Source organism: Rhinoderma darwinii, chromosome 6 (assembly GCF_050947455.1).
Source record: "Rhinoderma darwinii isolate aRhiDar2 chromosome 6, aRhiDar2.hap1, whole genome shotgun sequence".
Taxonomy (NCBI): Eukaryota; Metazoa; Chordata; class Amphibia; order Anura; family Rhinodermatidae; genus Rhinoderma; species Rhinoderma darwinii.
The window spans coordinates 95,830,040-95,853,768 of NC_134692.1; the positions used below are offsets into that span (position 1 = coordinate 95,830,040).

The 23,729-nt window shown below is 44.5% G+C and overlaps 1 protein-coding gene across 6 annotated transcripts in view; it reads left to right on the forward strand.

Annotated features, from left to right (window-relative positions):
• SNRNP25 (small nuclear ribonucleoprotein U11/U12 subunit 25) overlaps positions 1 to 23,729 on the forward strand; it is a 58,557-nt gene that overhangs the window by 9,955 nt on the left and 24,873 nt on the right. For 2 of the 6 annotated variants that reach the window (XM_075830064.1, XM_075830063.1), the window contains exons 2-7: positions 9,787 to 9,960; positions 12,466 to 12,556; positions 13,848 to 13,953; positions 14,043 to 14,117; positions 15,045 to 15,109; positions 21,650 to 21,860. In XM_075830064.1, coding sequence (XP_075686179.1) covers positions 9,790 to 9,960; positions 12,466 to 12,556; positions 13,848 to 13,953; positions 14,043 to 14,117; positions 15,045 to 15,102 — 501 coding nt within the window. In that variant the 5' untranslated portion in view covers positions 9,787 to 9,789 and the 3' untranslated portion in view covers positions 15,103 to 15,109; positions 21,650 to 21,860. Of the gene's footprint in view, positions 1 to 9,786; positions 9,961 to 12,465; positions 12,557 to 13,847; positions 13,954 to 14,042; positions 14,118 to 15,044; positions 15,110 to 21,649; positions 21,861 to 23,729 lie in introns of those variants that run through there. The other 4 variants (XM_075830066.1, XM_075830068.1, XM_075830067.1 and 1 more) reach the window with 4 other exon arrangements.

Sequence of the window (23,729 nt, forward strand, 5' to 3'; positions counted from 1 at the left end):
GGGACAGCTGATCTCCAAGTTCCCGATGCACACTGTCGCCGACAGTGTGCATCGGGAACGGCACAGTGACTTTCTGTCACTCTGACAGGAAGCCTATCAGGACCAGCCGAAGGTTGGTCCTGATGGGCTTCTGTCCATGGCAGACCCGGAAGCCATTGTTTGGCTTCCGTTTGCCATACTAACTATCGGCAGACCCCGCGATTTCGGACGGGGGTCTGCCGATATGTTAGAAACCCCTAAAATTCGGCGATTGCACCCGATCGCCGAATTTAAGGGGTTAATGCGCCGAAATCAGCGGCAAAGGACCGCTGGCCGGCAAGAGGGGAGTGTCAGCTGTCGGCGACAGCTGACCTCCCGGTTCCCGGTGCACACTGTCGCCGACAGTGTGCACCGGGATTAACTCAGTAACTGTACGTCCTCGTGCGGGAAGTAACTTCCCGCAACGACGTACAGTTACGTCCTGGTGCGGGTAGGGGTTAATAGGGGGTATTAGGGAAGGCAAATCAAGGCTGGGGGACATTTTTTTGAATTTTTTTTTTCCTGGACAACCCCTTTAACCCCTTCCCTCCGCAGCCATTTTTCAGATTTTGACTTGTGTTTTTTCCACCCCACCTTCCAAAAGCCATAACTTTTTTTATTTTTCCATCAATATTGGCGTATGAGGGCCTGTTTTTCTGTGGAACGAGTTGTAGATTTTCACAGCACCATTTTTTGTACCATATAATGCATTGGGAAACGAGAAAAAAAATATATGTGGGGTGGAATAGGAAAAAAAAAACAGCGATTCCTCGACATTTGGGTGATTTTTGTTTTTACGGCATTCACCGTATGGTTAAAACGGCATGTTAACTTTCTTCTGCGGGTCAATACGATTACAGCGATATCAAACTTATATAGTTTTCTTTACGTTTTACTACTTTTCCAAGGGAAAAACGGATTGTTAAAAATAAAATTTGAGTTTTGTCGCCACATTCTGAGAGCCATAAAGTTTTTATTTTTCCGTTGATTTAGCGGTATGAGGGCTTATTTTTTGCAGGGCGAGCTGCAGTTTATATTGGTACCATTTTGGGGTACGTGAGACTTTTTGATCACTTTTTATAAAAAATTTTGTGGGAGAAGAAGGGACCAAAAAACAGCAATTCTGATGTTTTTATTGTTTTATTTTTTACGGTGTTCACCGTGCGGACTAAATAATGATATATTGTAATAGTTCAGACTTTTACGGACGCGTCGATACCAGTTTCGTTAGCTTTTTCTTTTTTTTAAATTGTGCTTGAGGGAAAATGGGAAGAGGGGTTTTTTTTTTGAGGTTTTAATATTATTTTTTTTTATTTGTTAAAAAAACTTTATTTGACAGTTTTTTTTTGTTTTTTTTACTTGTTCCCCTAGGGGACTTTAACCAGCGATCGTTAGATCGCTTGCACGATATACTGCAATACTAATGTATTGCAGTATATCGTAATTCTGACAGTCTCATATGAAGCCCTGCCGGGCCTGGGGGACTTCATCAGGCCCCCAGGCTGACATGCCAACCAACGGCACCCCCTTGATCTCACCGCAGGGGGGCCGTTGGGATGTTACAGGGGGTCGCCCCCCCGTTTTTCGTCATTTAAATTCTGCAATCGCTATTGACTGCGGCATTTACTGGGTTAAACAAGCGGGATCCCGCTCGTTACCCGGAAGTGTCGGCTGCAACACACAGCCGACGCACTCGCTCTATGGAGCGGGGTCAGCCCGTGAGCCCGCACCATATTCCCCCACCCGGCGTTCGCCGTATATGTACGGCGGATGTCGGGAAGGGGTTAATTGATAGTAAGATACAGCCTTCCTCTTGCTGCTGTCCGTTGTCACTGAGGTGTGATCCAACGTAGCCCACCTCGGATGTGAAAAACTGCCGATTTCCATGGGGGGATGTGTGACACGCAATAAAATAGGACATGTCACGCTCCGTTGAAACAATGGTTGTGTGAATGGCCCCATTGAAATGCATGGGTCCGTGCGACGGCCGTTGTTTTAACGGCCGTCACAAGGACCAGAGATTCATATTCATGTGAATGAGCCCTTAGGCCTCATTCACACGGCAGGGTTTCCCGGCCGGGTGCCGGCCGTTCATAAATCGGCCGGCACCCGGCTGCATTAGAAATAATAGACCCCTAATGGGGCTATTCACACGACCGATTTTTTGACGGCCGGGAAAACCGCCCGTCAAAAAATAGGACATGCTCTATTTTCGCCCGGGTACCCGGCCGCCCGGCTCCCATAGAAGTCTATGGGGCCGGGTAATACCCGGCCATCACCGGGATGTGTCCCGAGTGACGGCCGGGTTTTCCGGCTCTTGCGCTCTATCTCCTCCTCCTCACAGCGCAGAGTGCATGTGAGGAGGAGGAGTTGATGCCATTCTGACGAATGGCATCGCTGTACACGGTGTGGCAGGGCCGGGGTGTACAGCAGGTGGAAGGGAGCGCTGCGCTGGCTCCCTTCTCCTGTTTGTTTTAAAAGCGCCCTGGCCCGGCGACACCTTTGATGGCGCCGCTAGCAGCTGCAGCAGCAGCTGCGGCTGCTACTACTGTAGCGACGCCACTATAGCAGAGCGGGGAGGTATCTCCCCGCTCTGCTATGTGCTAGCCGCACTTTAGCTCCTTGAAGGAGCGGAATCCCCGTGTGTTCGGGGATTCCGCTCCTGGACAGAGCGCTTGATGTCTCTGTCCATATCTGGGCAGTGACATCAGGGGAAACTCCTGAAGCGGAATCCCCGAACACATGGGGATTCCCCTTCAGGAGTTGCCGCTGATGTCACTGTCCGGATCTGCCCGGCCCGGCACGGATGCATAACTTTATGCAAACCGGCCGGGCAGAATGGCCGATTTTACCGGCCGGCACTCGGGCTCGGACCCGACCCGGTCGTGTGAATCCCGCCTTAGGCCTTATTCAAACGACCGGGTCCGAGTGTCGGCCGATAAAACAGGCTGTTTTGCATCCCTTCCGGGCCGTGTTGCCAATTTTGACCCGTTTTGCATCCGTTTTTTTTCCCTGTCCGTTTTAAAATCGGATGAATTTCATTTAATTTTGTTGCCACGCAGCTCCCTGCAGGTAATGCCACCCCTCCCCCTGCAGGTAATGCCACCCAGCCCCCTGTAGGTTGCACCCCCCCCCCCCTTCCAGGAGAAGTCACTGACTTCACAACCCTGGCACACACCTCAATCCCGCTTTCTTCAGCGGTGCTTAAGATGTGCCGAACGACTGTGGAGAAAATCGCATTTGGCTGCAGACTTCCTCCATTACAAATTTATGCTCAAAACTTACAACTCTGCCCTTCACCGAGCCAAACAAGTCTACTTCACTTCTCTCATCTCCACACTATCTAATAATCCAAAACGCCTCTTTGATACTTTTCACTCCCTCCTTAGTCCTAAAGTGCAGACGCCAATCACAGATCTCAGTGCTGAAGACCTGGCCAATTATTTTAAAGTTAAAATTGACAACATCCGGCATGATATTATGTCCCAGTCCCCTAGTAACATCGATCCCCTTCCCCCCCCCGCACTCCCTCTTCTTCACTTTCAGCATTTGACCCAATAACAGAAGAAGAAGTCTCTAGGCTCCTTTCTTCTTCTCGTCCTACTACCTGCCCTAGTGATCCTATCCCCTCACACCTCGACCAGTCCCTCTCCCCAGCTGTCACTAGTCACCTGACTAAAATATTTAACCTCTCTCTTTCCTCTGGTATCTTTCCCTCCGCTTTTAAACATGCCATTATACACCCATAACTGAAAAAACCAACTCTTGACCCATCCAGCGCTGCCAACTACCGACCAGTCTCTAATCTGCCCTTCATCTCCAAACTCCTGGAACGCTTGGTCTACTCTCGCCTTAGCCGCTATCTCTCTGCTAACTCCATTCTTGACCCCTTACAATCTGGTTTCCGCACTCTACACTCCACAGAAACTGCCCTTACTAAAGTCTCAAATGATCTCTTGGGGGCTAAATCGGACGGTAAATCCTCTCTCCTGATTCTTTTGGATCTCTCTGCAGCCTTTGACACTGTAGACCACAAACTCCTACTTAACATGCTCCACTCTATTGGCCTCAAGGACGCGGCTCTCTCTTGGTTTTCCTCCTATCTCTCTGACCGCTCATTCAGTGTGTCATTTGCTGGTTCTACTTTTTCTGCTCTTCCCCTTGTTATCAGGGTTCCTCAGGGATCAGTCCTAGGTCCGCTGCTCTTTTCTCTCTACACAGCTCCTATTGGACAAACCATCAGCAGATTTGGCTTCCAGTACCATCTCTACGCTGATGACACCCAATTATATACCTCTTCCCGTGACATCACCCCTGCTCTAATACAGAACACCAGTGATTGTCTGTCCGCTGTCTCTAACATCATGTCCTCTCTCTATCTGAAACTGAATCTTTCTAAAACTGAGCTCCTTGTGTTCCCACCATCTACTAACCTCCCTAAACCTGATGTCTCCATCTCTGTGTGTGGCACTACCATCACTCCTAAGCAGCACGCCCGCTGTCTCGGGGTTATTTTTGACTCAGATCTTTTCTTTACTCCTCACATGCAATCATTTTCACGCTCCTGTCATTTTCACCTCAAAAACATCTCCAGAATCCGCTCTTTTCTTACGTAGGAAGTCGACTGCGTTATTGATTCCGTCGGAAAACCGGAAACCAGACGGAATGGTGACGAACGGAAAGCATTAGCGATGTTTCCGTCACCATTGAGATCAACGGTGACTGAAACGGAAGCTGTGCTGTCAGTTTCACTTTCCGTTGCGGGGTTCACCCGACGGAACCCTCCGACGGAACCCCGGAACGGAAATGAACGGTGATGTGAACAGGCCCTTAGGCTCTATTCAAACGACAGAGTCCGAGTGTCGGCCGATAAAAACTGCCGTTTTGGTCAGTTTTTCTTGGCCGGTTTGCATCCGTTCCGGGCCGTGTTTCCGTTTTTAACGGCCGATTTTGATCCATTTTGCATCCGTTTTTTTCCCTGTCCGTTTTAAAAACGGATGAATTTCATTTGTACATTTTTTTGACACACACTGCCCCCTGTAGGTAATGCCACACAGCCCCCCTGTAGGTAGTTCTACACAGCACCCATTTACATAGCACCCCCTCCATAGATGGCACCCCATACCTTCCTGTAGGTAGCGCCACTGTAGGGGCCCGTTCCAGGAGAAGTCCCTGACTTCAATGTCCGTATATGGAGAGTGAAGTCAGAGACTTCTCCTGGATCTGACGGGGATTCCACTTCAGAAGTCACTGTGTCCATATATGGACACTCGGACCCTGTAGTGTGAATAGAGCCTTAGTCAATTTATTTGCAGTTCGGAATTGCTTTATCCGCATATTCTGACCCAGGACTGCACAAATCCCAGCAGACAGGTGCCTAAAAAATCTGATACTTGTGCTTCACGCTTTTCATTTTTTATTTTTTTTTATTGATGTCTATGAGAAATTTTATTCCTGGGCAAGGGTTGTCCCAAGATAGACATTTATTACCTATCCACAGGATAGGTGATATATGTCTGATCGCTGGGACCCCACTGATCACTAGAACGTGGGTCCCAAACCCCCCATTCCTTCTCACTGCGTCTCCCGCAGTGTGTAGGAGCTTGAATGGAGAGGTGGTTGAGCATACGCTCTTCCACTCCATGTAATGTCTATGGTGCTGATGGAAACTGTATTTGTATGTCTCCGTGATTCTCATAGACTTTGAATCAAGCGCCACCGCACAAGCCGGTCCTCCGCTCCATTCAAAGAGGAACAAGGAGATCATGGTTGTACAGGATTAGAAAAACATGGCTGTTTTCTGCCAAAAATTGCACCACACCTATCCAAAGTTTGTGTGTAGTATTGCAGCTATGCCCAATTCAGTTCTATGGTGCTGACCAGGCAACCTATGGACAGGTTTAACGCTTTTTTTTTTTTTTTTTCAAGAAAGCAGCCATGTTTTCAAATCCTGTGCGACTCTTTTATGTTGGCTGGTAGATGGGTAATAGTGCAGTTGTCAGAACTTTACTTATGGCCAATCGCACCGCAAACATTTCTAAGGGTATGTTCACACGCAAACTCAAAAACTTCTGAAAATACGGAAAAAAACAACTCCTGATTTTCAGACGGTTTTTAAACCACTCGTGATTTTCCCGTAGTTTTTCTCTGTCTTTTTTTACGGCCGTTTTTGGAGCTGTTTTCAATAGTCTACGAAAAACGGTTCCAAAAACGTCCCAAGAAGTGACCTGCATTTCTTTTTCGCGGCCGTTTTTTTACGTGGCCATTAAAAAATAGGTCCCGTGAACATACCCTCAGGGTATGTTCACACGATTAACAAAATACGTCTGAAAATACGGAGCGGTTTTCAAGGGAAAACCGCTCCTGATTTTCAGCCGTTTTTTGAGCAACTCGTGTTTTTCGCTGCGTTTTCTACGGCTGTTTTTGGAGCCGTTTTCAATAGAGCCTATGAGAAAACGGCTCCAAAAACGTCCAAGAAGTGTCCTGCACTTCTTTTGACAAGCCGTCATTTTACGCACCGTATTTTGAAAGCAACGCGTAAAATGACAGCTCGTCTGCACAGAACATCGTAAGACCCATTGCAAGCAATAGGCAGATGTTTGCCGACGTATTGGAGCCGTCTTTTCAGGCGTAATTCGAGGTGTAAAACGCCTTCATTATGTCTGAAAAGAGGTCGTGTGCACATTCCCTAATACTGTGAATAATGAAATATCTCCGGATGAAGCCCGGAGAAAAATAAATAAAACACCTCCTTGTTTGTTGTTTGCACAAAAGTACTCAATCCAGTCTAGTAACTGGGGGGCAGGGGGGGTCCATTCCAGGCTATATATTTATATATACAGTGAAGGAAATAAGTATTTGATCCCTTGCTGATTTTGTAAGTTTGCCCACTGTCAAAGACATGAACAGTCTAGAATTTTTAGGCTAGGTTAATTTTACCAGTGAGAGATAGATTATATAAAAAAAAACAACAGAACATCACATAGTCAAAATTATATATATTTATTTGCATTGTGCACAGAGAAATAAGTATTTGATCCCCTACCAACCATTAAGAGTTCAGCCTCCTCCAGACCAGTTACACGCTCCAAATCAACTTGGTGCCTGCATTAAAGACGGCTGTCTTACATGGTCACCTGTATAAAAGACTCCTGTCCCCAGACTCTATTAATCAGTCTGATTCTAAGGCCTGATTTACACGAGCGTGTGCGTTTTGCGCGCGCAAAAAACGCTGCGTTTTGCGCGCGCAAAAGGCATTTGACAGCTCCGTGTGTCATCCGTGTATGATGCGCGGCTGCGTGATTTTCGCGCAGCCGCCATCATAGAGATGAGGCTAGTCGACGCCCGTCACTGTCCAAGGTGCTGAAAGAGCTAACTGATCGGCAGTAACTCTTTCAGCACCCTCGACAGTGATTTCCGAGCACAATATACACCAACCTGTGAATCAAAAAAAGACGTTCATACTTACCATGAACTTCCTGCTTCCTCCAGTCCGGTCTCCCGGCCGTTGCCTTGGTGATGCGTCCCTCTCTTGTCATCTGGCCCCACCTACCAGGATGACGCGGCAGTCCATGAGACCGCTGCAGCCTGTGATTGGCTGCAGGCTGTGCTTGGCCTGTGATTGGCTGCAGCTGTCACTTGGACTGAATTGTCATCCCGGGAGGTCGGACTGGAGGAAGAAGCCGGGAGTTATCGGTAAGTCAGAACCTCTTGTTTTTTTTACACGTATATGTATATTGTGATCGGAAGTCACTGTCCATGGTGCTGAACCAGTTTAACTCTTTCAGCACCGTGGACAGTGACTGTCTCCTGCCGTCGCGTACCCGAACATTTTTTGCCGGGTTCGGTCAAAACGAGTTCGGCCGAACCCGGTGAAGTTCGGTGCGCTCATCTCTAATTTGACACTCCGTTTGGATGTTTGTAAACAGAAAAGCACGTGGTGCTTTTCTGTTTACATTCATCATTTTGACAGCTCTTGCGCGAATCACGCAGTTCGCACGGAAGTGCTTCCGTACGGCATGCGTGGTTTTCACGCACCCATTGACTTCAATGGGTGCGTGATGCGCGAAAAACGCACGATTATAGAACATGTCGTGAGTTTTACGCAACGCACTCGCGCTGCGCAAAATTCACGCATCGTCTACACTGCCCCATAGATTAATATAGGTGCGTACGACACGCGTGAAAAGCACGCGCGTCGCACGCGCGTATATTACGCTCGTGTAAATGAGGCCTAACCTCTACAACATGGGCAAGACCAAAGAGCTTTCTAAGGATGTCAGGGACAAGATCATAGACCTGCACAAGGCTGGAATGGGCTACATAACCATAAGTAAGACGCTGGGTGAGAAGGAGACAACTGTTGGTGCAAGAAAATGGAAGACCTACAAAATGACTGTCAATCGACATCGATCTGGGGCTCCATTCAAAATCTCACCTCGTGGGGTATCCTTGATCCTGAGGAAGGTGAGAGCTCAGCCGAAAACTACACGGGGGGAACTTGTTAATGATCTCAAGGCAGCTGGGACCACAGTCACCAAGAAAACCATTGGTAACACATTACACCGTAATGGATTAAAATCCTGCAGTGCCCACAAGGTCCCCCTGCTCAAGAAGGCACATGTACAGGCCCGTCTAAAGTTTGCAAATGAACATCTGGATGATTCTGAGAGTGATTGGGGGAAGGTGCTGTGGTCAGATGAGACTAAAATTGAGCTCTTTGGCATTAACTCAACTCGCCGTGTTTGGAGGAAGAGAAATGCTGCCTATGACCCAAAGAACACCGTCCCCACTGTCAAGCATGGAGGTGGAAACATTATGTTTTGGGGGTGTTTCTCTGCTAAGGGCACAGGACTACTTCACCGCATCAATGGGAGAATGGATGGAGCCATGTACCGTCAAATCCTGAGTGACAACCTCCTTCCCTCCACCAGGACATTAAAAATGGCTCGTGGCTGGGTCTTCCAGCACGACAATGACCCGAAACATACAGCCAAGGCAACAAAGGAGTGGCTCAAAAAGAAGCACATTAAGGTCATGGAGTGGCCTAGCCAGTCTCCAGACCTTAATCCTATCGAAAACTTATGGAGGGAGCTGAAGATCCGAGTTGCCAAGCGACAGCCTCGAAATCTTAATGATTTACAGATGATCTGCAAAGAGAAGTGGACCAAAATTCCATCTAACATGTGTGCAAACCTCATCATCAACTACTAAAAACGTCTGACTGCTGTGCTTGCCAACAAGGGTTTTGCCACCAAGTATTAAGTCTTGTTTGCCAAAGGGATCAAATACTTATTTCTCTGTGCACAATGCAAATAAATAAATATAATTTTGACAATGTGATTTTCTGTTTGTTTTTTTTATATAATCTATCTCTCACTGGTAAAATTAACCTAGCCTAAAAATTCTAGACTGTTCATGTCTTTGACAGTGGGCAAACTTACAAAATCAGCAAGGGATCAAATACTTATTTCCTTCACTGTATATATATCTATATCTCTACTGTTAGAAAACTTTGCTGAAAAGCAGAACAGTACACAGTGTGAAGGTGTAATGTAGAAAGCGGACAAGTCCTGTTAACCGTCCTGGGGTTGCTTATTGCCATGTCTCCATATCTTCACCTTTTCTGGAAGAATCTCTAGTAGTCATGATTTTAGGGCTCTGATAACCCCTTAGAACAGTCGCCACTATTCCTGGGTAGGGGAGTGCCGCCTGACTGATCCTCCTGGTTAGTAAGCATTTCATCTTCTCCTTTATGGTTCCTTTTAGGAAATGGATATAAATGTGAAATCAGAGTATGAGACTGACCTGAATGATCCAGGAGATGGAAGTAGAGAAGAAGATGCGGAGGAGGAGCTGCCACATGCAGAAGTCGTAGACATCTTCCAGGAAGGGCTTGCAATGTTAGTCCAGGACCCGCTATTATGTGACTTACCTATACAGGTAAGGAATTGAAAGACCAGAAGTGTGACAGACCAAGCTCTCCTGGCACCGTGCTCCTTCTACGTTAAGTTTCCTCCATACATGAACAAGCATAAAGCATTACACAACCCACAATGGTGCCCATAGAGAAGTCTCCCCGGATAAAACGCGATGCTTTCTCGCCTGTAGTCCTACTTTGCCTGTCATTACCTTTCCAATTATTTTGTTGTTTTTTTTCCCATTACTTAGGCCTGATTCACACGAACGTGTTAAACGTTGGTGGGACGGCCGTTGAAACAGCGGCCGTCCCACGGACCTATGTAATTCAATGTGGCCGTTCACACAGCCGTTGTTTCAACGGACAGTGTGAAGGGTCCGTGGGAAAATGGGACATGTCCTATCTTTTCACGCATCCCTCCATAGACTTTCATCTATGGTGGATGTGTAACATCTGCAGTGTAACAACTGCAGTTTTTCACGTCCGATTTGCGCAGCGTTCGTTTTAACCAGGCCTTAGGGTAAGTTCAGGTGCAGATGGAAATTTACCCTAAGGCCGGATTCATACGAGTGTGTTCGCTACGTGATATACGGTCCACATGTCGGCCGCATTTCCCGGACCCAACACACTGCAGGGAGCCGGGCTCCCGGCATCATAGTTATCTATGACGCTAGGAGTCCCTGCCTCGCTGCGGAACTACCATCCTGTACTGTAATCATGTTTTCAGTACGGGACAGTAGTTCCGTGGGAAGGCAGGGACACCTAGCGTCATAGATAACTACGATGCCGGGAGCCCGGCTCCCTGCAGTGTGTTGGGTCCGGGAAATGCGGCCGACATTCGGACTGTATATCACGGACCGAACACGCTCATGTGAATCCAGCCCAGACACGTCCTATTTTTCCATGGACCCTTCACACGCTCCATTGAAACAGCGGCCGTGTGAACGGCCCCATTAAATTACATAGGTCCGTGTGAATTAGGCCTAAGGCAGGGGAAAAAAAACAACAGAAAATCCGTTCCATACATTCCAATAAGGTTGTCTCTGTAGCAGGTGCATGGATTTCTGCAAACCCTAGTCAGATGAATGGAACAGATTTCAGTCAGACATTTTTGCAAGAAATCTGCTGCATGTGAACTCACCCTTAGACCTTATTCACACGAACATGTAATATGTCCGTGTGACAGCCCTTATAACAACGGCCGTCACACGGACCTATGCAATTCAATGGAGACATTCAGACCTGCAGTGTTTTTCGCGCAGCGTGTTTCCGTTGTGTGAAACTCACTGTATGTCCTATTCTTGGGCGGTTTTAGCGCATCATGCAACCATTTAAGTGAATGCGTGCATGAAAATCACGGACGCACATCCGTGTGCTGTCCGTGATTCACGCACAAGTTCATAAGAAATGAAGTAAAAGATAAAGAAATGTGTTCATAAACAAACGTCGACAACTGAAGCCACACACGGAATTGCAACGCATGACAAACGTGTTAGTTTTTTGTGGACGCAAAACAGAGACGTTCGTGTGAATCAGGCCTTAGGGTAAGTTCATATGAAGCGTAAATACTGCCCATTTTACGCAATCGATTTCGTTGCGGAAAATCCGCAGCATAATACAGTAGCAGCAAAGGGGATGAGATTTAAACAAATCTCATCCACACGCTGCGTAAATAATCAGCGGAAAAATCACTCAAAAACTGACGTGTATTTGTGTAATCGCTGCTTTTTTTTCGCAGGTTTTCCCCATTGAATTGAATGGAGGTAAAACCCCCAATAAATAGCAGATATGCGTTGTTTTGCAAAGGAAAAGCTGCAAATCCGCCGCAAAAAAAAACCCAAAAACCCCAATATTTACACAGAATTCTGTGCTTCTTCGTCCAGGCCGGCGTCCTGGGATGACGTTTCATCCCAGGACGCCGGTCTGCATGACGTCAGAGGGTAAGTATGTGGTGGTTTTTTTCTATACGTGCAGATTCCGGCCGAAAAACTGCATCACAATTTAAGTTCTTTTTCGTCCGGAATTTCCGGCGGCGCCCACGGCAGATACGCTCTGTTCTTTTACATAGCGTATCCGCCCTGTGTAAACATAGCCTTAGGCTAAATGCACATGTTGCGGAATTTGGTGCATCAAAACCACAGGTATTTCCGCAGGTAAAATCAGAGCTTTTAGGTGCGGTTTTTACATTTTGTTGCGGAAATAGGAGCGTTTTTCTGATGCAGATGTGTTGTTTTTTAAAAACTAGTGCGATACAGTTCGTAAGCGGAAACGCAAGATAAATTGACATGCTGCAGATTTGAAAATACGCACCGCAGGTCAATTTACATGCAGAAAAAAATGTGGCACCGTGTAGATAAGATTTCTTAATGTCTCTTTACTTTGCTGGTCCTGTATTACACTGCAGATTCGCCGCACGTAATACGCATCGTGTGCATTTTTCCATCATGAGAAAAAGGGTCATTACAACTGTGACATTTGGAACAGCTTCTTATTATTTACAGGTGCGTTCTCCCTCCTTTTAATTGCAGGTTACACTGGAAGAAATAAATTCACAAATTGCTCTTGAATTTGGTCAAGCAATGACAGTTCGGGTTTGTAAGGCTGATGGGGAAGTGATGCGTAAGTGTTCCACACAAAATATGCTCAGAACGTCTATTTTATTATATGGGCACGTAAAAAAGTTAGTTCCCAGTGGCTTGTAAAACCTATATAATGTGCAGAGTAAGAATTCACCACTAGAGGGCAATAAAGTCAAACTATTGCATTGTCAATATTTACTTGATATACCAACATATTCTACAACATAGTAAAGGTTGGGGGGAGAACATAGAAAATCCCTGCAGAGATTTCCCTTGGTAATTTGATTTCCATAATTTTTCTAATGTTATAAATGATAGTCACAAAAGTCATAATAAAGCAATTTTTTTTAATGACTTCGAGTAATGTGGAAATAATTTGAATTGGGGCGTTAAGCAACAGTTTATATTGGTGGTGCATTTGAGAATATAGTATAGTAGTTTTAGGCCTTATTTACACGAACGTGTTTAATGTCCGTGATATGCGCGTGAAAATCACGCTCGTCGCACGGATCTATGTTAGTGAATGGGGCCGTTCAGACATTCCGTGATTTTGACGCGTATGTCCGCTGCGTAAAACTCACATGTCCTATACTTGGCCGTTTTCCGCGCATCACGCACCCATTGAAGTCAATGGGTTCGTGAGAATCACGTGCAGCACACTGAAGCACTTCCGTGTGTCGCGCGTGATTCACGCAACAGTAGATATAAAGAAATGAAGGAAAAAAATAAAAGCACTTCCTTCATTTCTTTTTCTAAACATCAAAACCGCGTGTCATAAGGATGGCATATATGTGAAAATCACGCAGCCAACACTGATGACACACGGAACTGCAACGTGCGCAAAACGTACACGTTTGTGTAAATAAGACCTTAAGCAGCATTTTCTCACATCAGATATGAGATTACAAATGATTTACTCAAATGCTTTAGGTATCTGTCTTTTAGGCCACAGTCAGCTGTTTATGGTAGCCAGCAAAAAAGGTACAGGCTGGTAAAACGATATAGCGTGACGATGTAACACTCGCAGCCAGAGGATAGTGAACATTTTATAACGTTAGAAGGTGCAGGTGGTGTAAATAATTTATCTAATGCTGTGCTATATAAAGTAATGACTGCACGGTAGTTGGTTCAATAATCTGTTGTAATTAACTTGCTTGAGGATGTTGCTTTCTTATGCCATCTGCTGGTGAATCAGTGTAGTGCGAATGCTATAAATTTATTAGAAAATGTTTCATGTCATATGACTTCCGTTTGGCATCAAATAATGAAAAATCTATAATCTATTAAAGTGATACATAACATCTAATATGCTTTTGCATTTCTGCTTGCAGCAGTTGTTGTAATCCAGAATGCCACCGTTCTCGATTTAAAAAGAGCCATTCAGCGATATGTTCAGCTAAAGCACCAGAGGGAAGGAGGAATACAGCATTTTAGCTGGTGAGTTTTTTATTTTATTGTATAAACTATGCAGTGCATGTAAAGCAAACTCTATGATGTGATGGCTGACAGATAATTCTGATTACTAGGAAATATGTCTGGAAAACCTACCAGTTGTCCTTTTCTGGAGAGAAGCTTGAGAACGAGGAGAAAAGTCTTCGAGAGTAAGTAGAATAGGTTTGTGTGTATGTGGACGTATGTTAGTGACAGCTGCTTTGCAGTGATAGAATGAGCTGTAGTATGGGTGTCAGTCTCTGCACCAGTGCTCCATGTAGGTGCTGTGGTCCCATCAGCCCCTTGCCAATGTGGTGGTTCTTTTAATGAGATCACCATTACACGGGTATCACCAGGGCAGGAATGATGTGAGCGGTGCCTCTCCTGCTTCTGTCCAGATATAAATCACTAATAAAGTAATTTGTTGATAGCCGATATATGTACTTTGCTGTGTATAGGACTTCTATAGGATTTCAAGAAGAGTAAATGGGGCCGGTGGCTGAGAGAGGATATTTCCATTGCCACGCCATTTAATGGAGAGTGATCTTGACCTACGTATTCTCAGTGGTTGGACCCCTCATCATAGCTTTAAGGCATATCTTATTGACACAAGCAGAAAACAGTGTTCAGAAGTGTATTTGTAAACCTTAAAGGTCACCTGTTAGCAGATCCTTTTATTACATACAGTAAAACTCTAATAGTCCAGCATTCTCAGGTCTGTCATGGTGGCAGATTATTACGTTCCACGTTCACGGATTCCTATGGCTCTACATACATATAAATAAATGTTTTCTAACATGTTATGCGGCTGCTTCACTTACCATGTCGGTGGTCTGGCATCAGCAGATCTTCTTTACTGACTAGTGATTAGCTGTGGAACTGTTTAACCAGACGAAAGACATTTCTGTGACAAAATCTGCCGCATGTGACTGCACCCTTCTATTAGTATAGACAAAAAGGCAGAGGGTTGCATTTCTTTCTATTTTAGGTGTGATTGATTGCCATGGCCAACTTCACCACTTTTTTTTTTTAGTTTAATAAGGCTACTATTGTTTGTATCATGTTACCGGTTCACTGAAAAACGTGATGTCTTTTAGATATGGTATTAAAAACCGAGATGAAGTGGTTTTTGTGAAGAAGCTGAAAAAAAAGTAGTGATCTGGTAAGTGACAGTTTTGGTCTCATTACAGACAATGTCAATTTGGGACTATAGTGGAGCAGTTACCCATATCATCCAATCTGAATTACTTTGAAAAAAATTAAAGCAGCAACCAAATTGAGTGCCATGGGCAACTATTCAATTTTGATAAACCATTATGTAATAACATTATATGCTATTGTGAGGCACACTGCTATGAAGCCTTCGCTTGATGGCAATAATAGTAATATAACATAGCTCGCTACACACAGATAAGTTGGACAATTAGTTGTTGCCACATGAAAGCAAACCAGACAATAAATAGACTAGACAGTGACTATTGGTGGATTTGGTCTTGCTTTATCTAACCCACATAGTAAACACTTGTCCCATTATATATCTACAGTGTCATTAGGAGTCAAGGGGTTTTCAGATGACAGAAAATGTTCCTAATTGGTTAGGAAATGTAAAACTAAGACACTTACTAATATACTTTCACTTTTAAAACTGCGAGGATGTCCTGATTTCACTGACCTCTCATGTGGTCCTGGAAGTGGAGATTCTCCCCTTAGCTGTGATGTGTCCAGACAGCCTCAGGAAGCAGGGAGCTGCATCCCTCTCTGTGTGTCAGTGACGTGATGAAGGGGCTGGCTGTCTGGCTTAGTTCATTCGTTAAGACAGTAGCTTTATGTCTAGTCTGCAAGTGTTCCTTCTCCTGCTCTCACCTCCCCTTGTCAGCATGGAGCCATCCTCTTTCAGTGTGAGACATACACAGCAATAATAATAAAGGCAGCTCATACTGAAAGCAGATAGCCCAGTGCTGACAGTCAAGTGGGGGGGGGAAGAGTAGTGATATAACAGAAAAGGAGAGCAGGAGGAGAAGGAATACTTGCAGACTAGACGTTAAACTACGGTCTATAAGCCGTGACCGAGAAAAGGCTGTCTTAACTAATGAACTAAACCAGGCAGCCAGCCCCTTCATCCCATCACCAACACACAGAGAGAAAGGGGGGGGGGGGGCCTTCCTGCATCCTGAGGTTGCGTCGACACGTCACAGCTAAGGGTATGTTCACACGCTTAACAAAAAACGTCTGAAAAATACGGAGCTGATTTCAGAGAAAACAGCCTCTGATTTTCAGGCGTTTTTGAAGCTGAGAATGAAATTTGGAGCTTCTTTTGAGGCTTCTTTTAAGACGTTTTTTGAGGCGTTTTTCATAGTGTTCAATGGAAAATCTGCTCCAAAAAACGCCTCAAGAAGTGACATGCTACTTTTTACGGATCGTCTTTTTACGCTCCGTTTTTTGACATCAAAGTGTAAAATAAAGGCTCGTGGGAACAGAACATCGTAATTCCCATTGAAAGCAATGGGCAGATGTTTGTAGGCGTATTAGGGGCGTTTTTTCAGGCGTAAAACGCCTCCATTACGTCTGAAAAGAGTGAAAATGTGCACATACCCTAAGGGGAGAAGCTCCACTTTTGGGACCACCTGATAGGGCAGGGAAATCTGGACATCCTTGCAGTTTTGAAAGTGAAAGTATATTAGTGTCTTAATTTTACATTTCCTAACCAATTAGGAACATATTCTGTGGCTGGACAACCCCTTTAATAGAAAGGAGATATGCTGGTGGTAGTTAGAATAATGGCCTAATAATAGCTATATCCCATCATCCTCCATTTTGATTAAATGTCTTACAATATATACAAAATGTGCTTTATTTCAGAAGTAAAGGTTCACTCCTATTCCATGCAGCATATGTCATTTATAGTTTTTCAAACATGTCTTTACAGACGAGCAGGCTAAGGAAATAGAAATGGAGGAATTGGAGTCCAGCGAGGGCAACTATTCTAGGCCTCATTTACATTGCAGGTTTGGTCAGTATTTTGCATCGGTATTTTGAAGCCAAAACCAGGACAAATGTAATGGAAAGATTTAAACTTTTCTTCTTTGCATCCACTCCTGATTTTGGCTTCAAAATACTGATCAAATCGCCTTTATGTGAATGAGGCCTTCGTGTGTGTGTGTGCAAAAATTTTTTGTTGTGGTTTTTTCAAAGAGCCACTTTTATGAAAATATCCCTACTGTTTCTATGAAAAACCCCATTGTTGTACTGCATGTAAAAAACGTTTAGATTTTTTGAGTACTCACCTTAAAATCCTTTTCTCATCCAATTGATTGGTGAACACAGACTGTGGGTATATGCTGTTGCCACTAGGAGACTTGACACTAGGAATTGAAAAATGTACTCCTCCTACAGGATTAGCTCAGTATCTGTGGGCAGAGTTTATCAGTCTGTCCACAAGCAGTAGGAGAAGCAGCAACACGGTAAAAAAAAAAAAAAGGAAGAGGTATGTCAAAACAATACAGCAGAATCCCTCAAACTGACAAACCACTAACTAAAAAAACCCTTGAAAACATAATGGGTGGGAGCTGTCCCCCCCAATGAACTGGACAAGAAAAGGATTTTAGGGCGAGTACTCCAAAAATCCTGTTTTCTCATTTGTTACATTGGGGGAAACAGACCATGGGACGTCCCCAGGGGCGGAAACCGAACACAGGAAATGGTAATCTATTTCACAGATGCCTGATAGAACTTGACAAAAGTATGCAAAGAATACCATGTGGCCACCTTGCACACTTGAAGGACAGAGGCTTAATGGTGCAAAGCCCAGGAAGCCCCAACCACTCTGGTAGAGTGGGCCATGATACAAAAAGGGAGAAACCCGAACCCGGTAAGCCTCGCAAACAGTCATTCGAATCCAGCGAGCAATAGTGGCCGCCAATCCCTTCCTGGGTCCCCCCGGGAGGATGAACAAGGAATCAGACCTCTGGAAGGAAGCAGTGACAGAATGGCAAGGCGCAGACAACATCCAGGGTGCGGAGGGAACACTTTTACGGATGACTGGAAGATGGACAAAAGGATGGCAAAACAATGTCCTCATTTATATGAAAAGTTGAAACAACCTTTGGCAAATAGGAAGGCACCATGCGGGGCACCGCCTAGTTCTGAGGAGTCAGAAATGGAGAACGAAAAGATAGTCACCAATTCAGAGACCCTCCAGATGGAAGTCATCGCAACCAGAAACCCCACTTTTCAAGAAAGAAGACAAAGGGAGATTTCTCACAAGGGTTTGAAGGGAGCCGACTGTAAGACCTCCAAAACCAAATTAAGATCCCAAGAGGAATCAGAGGATGACAAGGGGGAACCGCGTGAGCAACCCCCTGCAGAAACCTCTTGACCTCAGCCTTTGAGATGCCAACAGACAACTGAATAAAAGTGCCGACACCTGTCCCTTCAGGAAACTAAGGGCCAAGCCTTGATCCAGGCAACCCCGAAGGGAGGAAAGAACTCAGGAGAGAGAAAACCGCAGAGGAAGATCACAATACTCACACCAATGAAAGTAGGCCTTCCTAGTACGATGGCAAATGTGGTCTGTGAAAGTCTTCCTAGCCTTGAGCATAGTGAGAAGAACAGACTTCAACAGACCTCGAGCTCTCAGAATGGCAGCCTCAACAGCCACACCATTAAACGTAGTAACCTTAAATTCTGGTGGAAGAGGTCCCCCGAGAGAGGTCGTCGGGACGGAGAGGTAATGGCCAGATGTTGACAAGAACGGACACGACATCCGTGTACCAACAACTGCCCAGCCAATCTGGGGCTATCAGCATGGCCGGAATCCCCCCGGTCTTGAGCTGTACAGGAGCCTGTAATTGTTCTACAGCACCATGAGAGCATACACAGGGCAATCCTCTTGATCCCGAGCTTAGATGTGATCGATCACAGGTGGACCAGAAGTGTGTCAGAGACACGCAGCACTCACGGTCACTGAACCAGTGAGTGCCGCGGACCTGACCGATTTAAGTCTCCGTGCAATATACAGCTGCTCTGTATACAGGATACAAACACAGCTGTATCTTAAAAAGTTACATTTTTTAATAAACAGTATTAAGAAATTTGCACCAAACTGATCAGGGTGGGACTACAGTATGGAGGACTTTCCTATCAATCGCCATGTCAGAAATGTTGTGAAATTGTAAACAGTAATCTTTTAGAAAAGTATGAGGGGAGGACTAGTTAGCTGCCTTACAGACTAGTCCAATGATGCACTGGCCCTCCCCAGGAGGTGAATATTGCCCCAGTGGAATGTGCCCCAAAAACTTGGGGGTACAAGACCCTGATTGGAGTATGCTAGGAAGATCACCTGTTTAATCCATCTGCCAATAGTGGATTTATTAGCAGCCCCTCCTCTATTAGGACTCTGGAATTGTAGCAATATGTTTTTACAGGACCGCCAGGCACTAGTGAGCTCTAAATAGTGGATAAGTAAACAATGAAATTCCCTTACCTTGGGGTTTTTAGGGTTATTATAAAAAGAGGTAAAAACAATCTCCTGATTCTTATGGAACTCAGACTACTTTAGGCAAAAAGTTGGCAAGGTTTTCATAACAACTCTATCCTCAATGACTGTGGTGTAAGGAGGGAAGGCAGAAAGTGCTAGCAGCTCACTGATGTAATGGTCAGCAAAAAGGTAATCTTGCGAGAGGCTTTTAAAATAAATGGATTGTAATGGCTCAAATGGCGAGGCTGCCATTGCAGAAAGCACTATATTTAGATCCCATGGGGGAACCCTAGATCTAGATTGAGGTCTTTGTCTAAAATAGGCTCCTAACAATCTGTTTAACCCAGGGATGGTCTGCTAATTTGGTGTCATAAAAAGAACTAACGGCTAAGACATGTACCTTTAGAGTGTTAGGCTTGAGATTTTTATCTAGCCCCACCTGTAGGAAATCCAGAATAGGGATATATCTGGTTTATCAATAGGATTCTGATTCCCCCCCGCAAACCTAACATAAGCCTTCCATCTTCTAATATAAATTTCAGATGTTACTCTCTTCTTGCTGGCCAAGAGAATAGCCCGCTCGATCTCCAAGCTGTTACATGTAGACTGTGAATCTGACCCCCTTTCTAAGAGACAGAACCTCTGATTCTATAATCCCCTGCTTTAGAGGGTCTTCCTGAACTTTTGTGGGAACAAATCTGCTTGGGGGAATGCTGGTGAATTCTATGCGATTCCCGGAAGGAATTCTGTTTAAGATCCAGTCGTTTGAAGAGATTCTCTGCCATTGGTGGGAAAAAAAAAGCTAAACAACCTACCGCTTTTTCTCTGGCATCATTATTGTTCCTGGAATCATTTTGGGGAATAAACCGAAAACATTTTCCTTTTTTGGAAATCACTGCTTTTTTTATTTTTTAGAATCCTGGTTCTGTTTCTTTCTTTTTTATTTTGCTTCCTTGCAAACTTGCGAGGACAAAAGGAATTGAATTGCTTTACTGGCATGGGAAAGCCCTGCTTTTTATTGGAGCCACTTTCAAGGAGATCATCCAGGGCAGGAAAGTGAGCAGAGCCTGCCCCTACAGCCAGTGTCCCCTTTCCACGACTTTAGCCATATAGCTCTTCCGGCACAATTAGACAGGGCAGAAGCTTTAGCAGATAGCCTGACTGAATCTACTGAAGCGTCTGCCAGGAAATCCGCCGCCTTCGCTATGACTGATATAAAGGATTAGATTTGCTCACTTGAGGCGTTATCTCGGATATGTAGTTCCAACTGTGAAATCCATATTCTGAGGGAACAGGCAGTACAGGTGGCTGCTATGCCTGGTTTAAAGGCTGCAGCAGAGCCCTCAATGGTTCTTTTAAGGTAATAGTGAGCCTTTCTGTACATAGGGTCAGATAATGTGCCTAGGACTTTAAAGGGAAGGGGACTATTTCTAGATATCTTTGCCACCGGAGCATCTATTCTTGGGGCTGTATCCCAGTTTTTGGAAACTTCCTCTTCAAACTGAAATTTCAGTTTTAACGATTTTTGGTACAATTGCTTCCGGCTACAGGCTGACTGATAATGGCACATATCAGTGATAAGGGCCTGCAGCGCCTCCGAAAAAACTAGCGCCCAGTGGGTAGAGTCCATCTGACCCATGAAATGTGCCCACAGTGCTCTATACAAGCGCACCATCCATTTCAGCAATCTCCATTCCTTCATCTCCCAGATGTGTAACCAGCAGGAGCACCTGAGTAGTTCACCCTTTAGTAAGGAGAGACATTGTTGGGAGATGCCGAGAGAGGTGCTCCTTAGGCTGGTGGGTGACGGAGGCGCTGAAGCTCTTGTCCGAGTTGTCTTCATAGGCAGGTGTATAACTATGCATTTGTCGCATGAGACCAAGCACGCGCCTTGGAGGGGACAACAGGGTGACTTGTCAGCCTCGTTTCCCAGATAAAAAGGAAACAATAAATATATACTAACATAAAAAAAATTGGTAAAGACTTCATTAGCACGAGTTGTCTGCCTCTTACCGACATTAAGCGAAGACTGAATAGCTCAGTGTCTGTGGGCAGAGTTTATCCTGTAGGAGGGGCCACTTTTTCATTTCCTAGTGTCAAGCCTCCAAGTGGCAACAGCATATACCCACTGTCCGTGTCCTCCTATGTAGCAAACTAGAAACTGCAGTAATTTGTAAGCAGGCGGATTGCAAACTAAGGGAAAATCCTGCACTTTATCATTTCAAGACGGAATATCAGTACGCTGTGAAGACTGAAAAACAACTACTCATTGTCCTCTGTGTTAACAGACTCCGTGTGTGAACAGCATCCAACCTCAGTGCTGATGTCGGCTGGCAGCTCATTCCCAAGTGATGTTTATTTATTGTATTGATTTTTTTTAATTGTTACAGATGTAATTTTCGCAATCTTGTATAATAAAAAACTTTTTTACATTTAATTTGGATGTGAACTACCAGACCTATATGTAAAATGCTTGGTTTTTATCTTATGGCTTAAATACTATAGAGCATAAAGGTATCCAAATGGAACCCCAAAGGTTTAGACAGATACTGAACCGGTGCCATCCGTGTATTAGTTATAGAAAGAATACAAAAAAGAACATAATTCCTAGGACATATCCAGCACACAATGGGGTAGAAAAAAATCGTATACAAGTTTATTTAATGAGAAACAATCCCACAGAGATGACACTGATGCTTCATTTAACTCGAAAGTCTTACTCGAGTATCTACAGCTAAACATTATCTGTACAAGGTACTACTAAAGCCTGGGCGAACACTGAAATTGGTGACATGGATTTTTTAATGCATTTCATCAATGTTCTGTTGAATAGCCGCATGTACGTGATAATCTATTGGTCATAAGTGCTTTGCTATCCACATCTATTTAATTAATATATTGATTGCTCCATATTAAAGTTATTTTAGTCAATTCTACACTTACTCATACTAATATAGTGGCTCGGAAAGGTTTTTGTTTTTTTACATGGGTCTTCTCTATGTAAGAGGGGTACGTACATACATACAGCTATAGCCATCTTTATCTTTACCTTCAACACATTAAATAGTGTCAAACTTTAACCCCTTCCCGCTCCTTGACGTACTATTACGTCATGGCAGCTGTATCGTTCGCGCTCCATGCCGTAATAGTACGTCTCGGGAGTAACGGCTGTCTTGTTCAGCAGCTGTCACAGCTCCTGCAGCGGGGACCGATCGCTGTGTCCCAGCTGATTAACCCCTTAAAAGCCGCGTTCTATAGAGATCGCGGCTTTTTAGGGGTTAAGCTGCCATCGCCGGCCTGCTACGCGATAGCGGCCGGCGATGGTGACTATGGCAACCGGACACCAAACAATGGCGTCCGGCTATGCCATAGACGGAAGCCTAGTGGGTCCTGACAACGTCAGGACCCACTATGCTTGCTGTCAGTGAGTAGCTGACAGTTCTAATACACTGCACTACGCATGTAGTGCAGTGTATTAGAATAGCGATCAGGGCCTCCTGCCCTCATGTCCCCTAGTGGGACAAAGTAATACAGTAAAAAAAAAGTTAAAAAAAGCTGTGTAAAAATAAGAAAATAAAAGATTTAAAAGTAATAAAAGTAAAAATCCCCCCTTTTCCCTTATCAGTCATTTATTATTAATAAAAATATATAAACAAATAAACTATACATAATTGGTATCGCCGCGTCCGTAACGACCTGAACTACAAAATTATTTTGTTATTTATCCCGCGCGGTGAACGCCGTAAAATAAAATAATAATAAACCGTACCACAATCACAATTCTTTGGTCACTTCATCTCCCAAAAAATGGAATAAAAAGAGATCAAAAAGTCGCATGTACCTAAAAATGGTACTGATCAAAACTACAGTTCGTTACGCAAAAAAAAAGTCCTCGCACGGCTTTATTGATTGAAAAATAAAAACGTTCTGGCTCTTAGAATAAGGTAACACAAAAAGTGAATGATTGTTTACAAAACGTATTTTATTGTGCAAACGCCATAAGACATAAAAAAAAACTATAAACATCTGGTATCGCCGTAATCGTATCGCCCCGCAGAATAAAGTGAATATGTCATTTATAGCGCACGGTGAACGCTGTAAAAAAAAAAGAATAAAAAAACAATAGTAGAATTGCTGTTTTTTAGTCACCGTGCCACCTAAAAATAGAATAAAAACTGATCAAAAAGCCGCATGCACCCCAAGAAAACTACAATGGATTCCTCAAGGGGTCTAGTTTCCAAATTGGGGTCACTTTTGGGGGGTTCCCAATGTTTTGGCACCACAAGACCTCTTCAAACCGGACATG